We start from the raw sequence: 3,376 nt of genomic DNA on the forward strand, positions 1-3,376 counted from the left end.
GTGTGTGTGTGTGTGTGTGTGTGTGTGTGTGTGTGTGTGTGTGTGTGTGTGTGTGTGTGTGTGTGTGTGTGTGTGTGTGCACACATGGGCCCGTGTTGGAGTTTGTGCATTCGCGTGTGCAAGCCCGATTGTCAACAGCCCCGACCAACCCTGGATGAGCTCCGCGCCCTGCCAATATCCTCCCACCACACACACACGCGTGCGCGCGCGCACACAGATATGCACATGCACACCCACAAGGAGAAACATCCCCGCTCGCCCGCCCACAAACAGGGCCCCCAGACTCACCGACATGTATTTTCCAATGTCGGCCACGAACCGCGCCTGCTGCGCCCCCACCGCCGACGCCAGCAGCGTGTTGGGCAGCTCCATGCGGCTCGCCACCACGTCGGCGGTCGCGTCGCCGGGCAGCGCGAGGCGGTTGTCGTGGGAGCTCCCGCCTGGCGGCGGCGCCGTCGCGGCGTCGTTCGGGGCCTCGAAGAGCAGCGCCTTGCCGGGCCGCGCGTGGTTGAGCAGCGCGAGGCGCGCGGTGGTGCGCAGGTTGCAGGCCTTGAGCATGTGACGGCTCGCGCTCTGTTGGGACAAGGAGGGGCACGGGTGGCAGATTGGGGCTGGGTGTGGGTGTGGGCGGTGTGAGTGAGCCAAGGTTGATTGTCGTGCAGGCCGATTGAGACGGTCGCAGCAGCAGCTGCGACAGGGTTCACTGCCCGTTCGTTGCTCCTGCAGCCACAAATGATGTCACACGTGCTTGCGAGCGGTAAGGAAAATGAGAGCAGCGCTTGCCGACGCTGCCGTAAGCCATGTGCAGCCGCGCGCCCGTCAGCCATGCGCGCAACACTTACACAGCACCAGCCCTGGGCCCCAACCGTGCGTGCATCTCCAAACAAGCAAGGCAACCCGCTTGAAAATCACCGCGTACACCCAAAGTCAAGTGCGCACAAACACGCGCGCCGAGTGATGTGTGTGTGTGTGTGTGTGTGTGTGCGCGTGTATGTGGACGTGAGTGCCGACATGCTCAAAAGCGCGCGCGCGTGCTTGCTGGCGCAGACGCGCCAAGGCACGTCGCATCCTCAGCACAGCGTACCCTGACGCACCCCGCCCCTGCTGCCCCCCTTCACCCTCAGCAGGATGGCTATGAGCGCCACCGGGTCCTCCACCGCATCCATGGCCTTCAGCAGCTGCGCCATCCAGTCGACCTGCGCGTGCCGCACGTGCGGCAGCAGCCCCGTGGACGCCAGCTGCAGCCGCACCTGCCACCTGCGAGGCGGCGCGCGGCGCCGGCGGCGTGCGGGCTCGGGTCAGCGCCTCGCTGCCTGGCGCCCTACGGGTCGTCAGTACACCAGGGGCTGAAGAGAAGCTGCCACAGATGCACAGCCGCGCCGGCGGCGGCCGGGGCGGCGCGACTGCACTACCCAGTCATCCTGGCGCCCTGCCGCCCGGCCAAACTAGCAAAGCTTTCGGCTCCCAGCAGCGCAGCCGCCAAGCGCAGCACCAGCAGCTCCCAATACCCCGCAAAGCCCACGGCTGAGCTTGCCCACGTGGCCCCAGCGCGGCGCGCCGCGGCGCCGCCGCACCAGTGGCTGTCGAACGACCCCGCCTCCTGCTTGGCCAGCAGCAGCACGCCCAGCGGCGCCGCCGTGGTGCCGATCGGCACCTGGACGAAGCTGCTCAGCGCCGGAGCGCCCTGCCAAAGCTCCACAGGCTCCAGAATTGCGCCCTGCGGGGCCAAAAGTCGGGATGCGGGCGCCGCCATTTCAAGTTGCACGTCAGACAGGGCCTGCCGCCCGCGCAACATGCTGCGGGGCGGCGGTCGCCACGCGTGCTTTTCCTGCGTCAGATGCACTTGGGAGCCCTGCCTCGTGGGGCGCTCCAGCCGCCCAAGGCACGCAGCCCGGCCTCACCGACTGGTCCAGGGTGGCGTCCGGTATGGACAGCTCGCACGACGCCCCCAGCTGCCGCGCGCCCTGCGGCGCGTGCGTGACGATGCGCCGCTCCAGCACCGCCGCGCCCCGCCCGTGCGTGGCCATGAGCACCGAGCAGCCGGGGTCGTCCTTCGCCAACACCCAGATGCTGCGCGAGCCGCATGCGGATGAGCATGGGAAGCGCAAGGATTGGGTGGATTCGGTCACGCACATCACAAGAGCCCATCCAGCTGATGCACAGCGCTGCAAATTCATGACTAGCATGACGGGCAGGTGCGCCCTCCTGCGGCCGCGCCCTGTCCCCCTCCTTGGCGCCTGCAGGCTCACGCGACAAGGTCGGCTCCGAGTTGGGTGGCGAGAAGCTCGGCCGCTTCCTGCAGCCCAAGCAAAGGGTAGTCATTCACAACCGCCAGCTGCTGCTGCAGGCTGTGGACCTGTTGAGTGCACAACAGAAAGGAGTCGAAGGGCTTGCAAGCCGGCCGATCGGGGCAGTAAGGGGCACTGCAAGAAGCGGCGGACGAGTGGTGCGGCTGGCATGCGCATAACAGGCTGCTGCGGGTCGACTGCGCATGCTGGCGCGCGGCTGCCTGGTAGTTCGTGTTTGGCGAGCTATGCCATGTTGAAAACACTGTTGGACCGCCCATTTGCCTCAATGCATCCCGTGCACGTGCTCACGCACCCAGCGTCTTGTCGCAGCGGCTGCGTGCTGTGAGTGCACACAGAGCCCCGCCCTGCGGGGCACGCACCTCTGTCAAAAACTCCAGGTGCAGCGCCGCACGTGTTGTGGAGCGCAGCCGGGTCATTGTCAAACTACCGACCCTGCTACTGTCCTCAGAATCGCCAAGGGCGGAGCGGTCCTTCAATATGGGCGGCACTGATTCAAAGGGCGACGTTGACGTCTCGCCGCCGCCCGTGTCGCGATGCCGCGCCGCCGCGTCCTGTTCATGGAACTCCGACGTGGAAGCGCAAGCCCCCATTGTCCCTTTCGCCCGCTTCGACCCCGCGGGCTGCTCCTTGCAGCCTGCCCCTCAGCTCGTTTCGTTCAGCGGGTGACCGCCCCCTCTCGGCAAGCGTGGAGGTTTTGATGAGGCTCAGATTTTGATGATTGGGATTATTTGCCGGCCTGGTCGCTGCTATGCGGCATTCCTGAGATTGTGGCGATGAATGAACGAAGGGGTCTTCTCAGGCTGCTGAACGCATCCATTTGGGTGCATTCATTTGTCTGTTCAATACATATACTGCGGAGTCCAGGTGAACGCCTCGTCTAGACGCGTCAGGTGGTGGTTTTGTGAGCGCGCTCCGCGCTAGTGATGAAGCCCACGACTGCTGACGCGCGCACTGGCGAAACAGGCAACCACAGCATATGGTACCGTGCGGTGCCGTGATAAGGAACCTTGACTTCACCCTTTTGTCATGTTGAGATACTTGCTGCCCCTCTGGATACTGAACTGACA

The 3,376-nt window shown here is 65.3% G+C and overlaps 1 protein-coding gene across 1 annotated transcript in view; it reads right to left on the bottom strand.

Moving 5' to 3' along the window:
* MNEG_2184 (hypothetical protein) overlaps positions 1–2,899 on the bottom strand; it is a gene marked incomplete at both ends in the record, with an annotated part of 8,523 nt that extends 5,624 nt beyond the window's left edge. Inside the window, 6 exons of the mRNA XM_014049338.1 lie at positions 289–573; positions 1,095–1,257; positions 1,575–1,717; positions 1,902–2,070; positions 2,250–2,356; positions 2,669–2,899. Coding sequence (XP_013904792.1) covers positions 289–573; positions 1,095–1,257; positions 1,575–1,717; positions 1,902–2,070; positions 2,250–2,356; positions 2,669–2,899 — 1,098 coding nt within the window. The remainder of the gene's footprint in view (positions 1–288; positions 574–1,094; positions 1,258–1,574; positions 1,718–1,901; positions 2,071–2,249; positions 2,357–2,668) is intronic.
* Between the last annotated feature and the right edge of the window lie 477 nt (positions 2,900–3,376).

The sequence above is a fragment of the Monoraphidium neglectum genome, assembly GCF_000611645.1.
Source record: "Monoraphidium neglectum strain SAG 48.87 unplaced genomic scaffold scaffold00239, whole genome shotgun sequence".
Taxonomy (NCBI): domain Eukaryota; kingdom Viridiplantae; phylum Chlorophyta; class Chlorophyceae; order Sphaeropleales; family Selenastraceae; genus Monoraphidium; species Monoraphidium neglectum.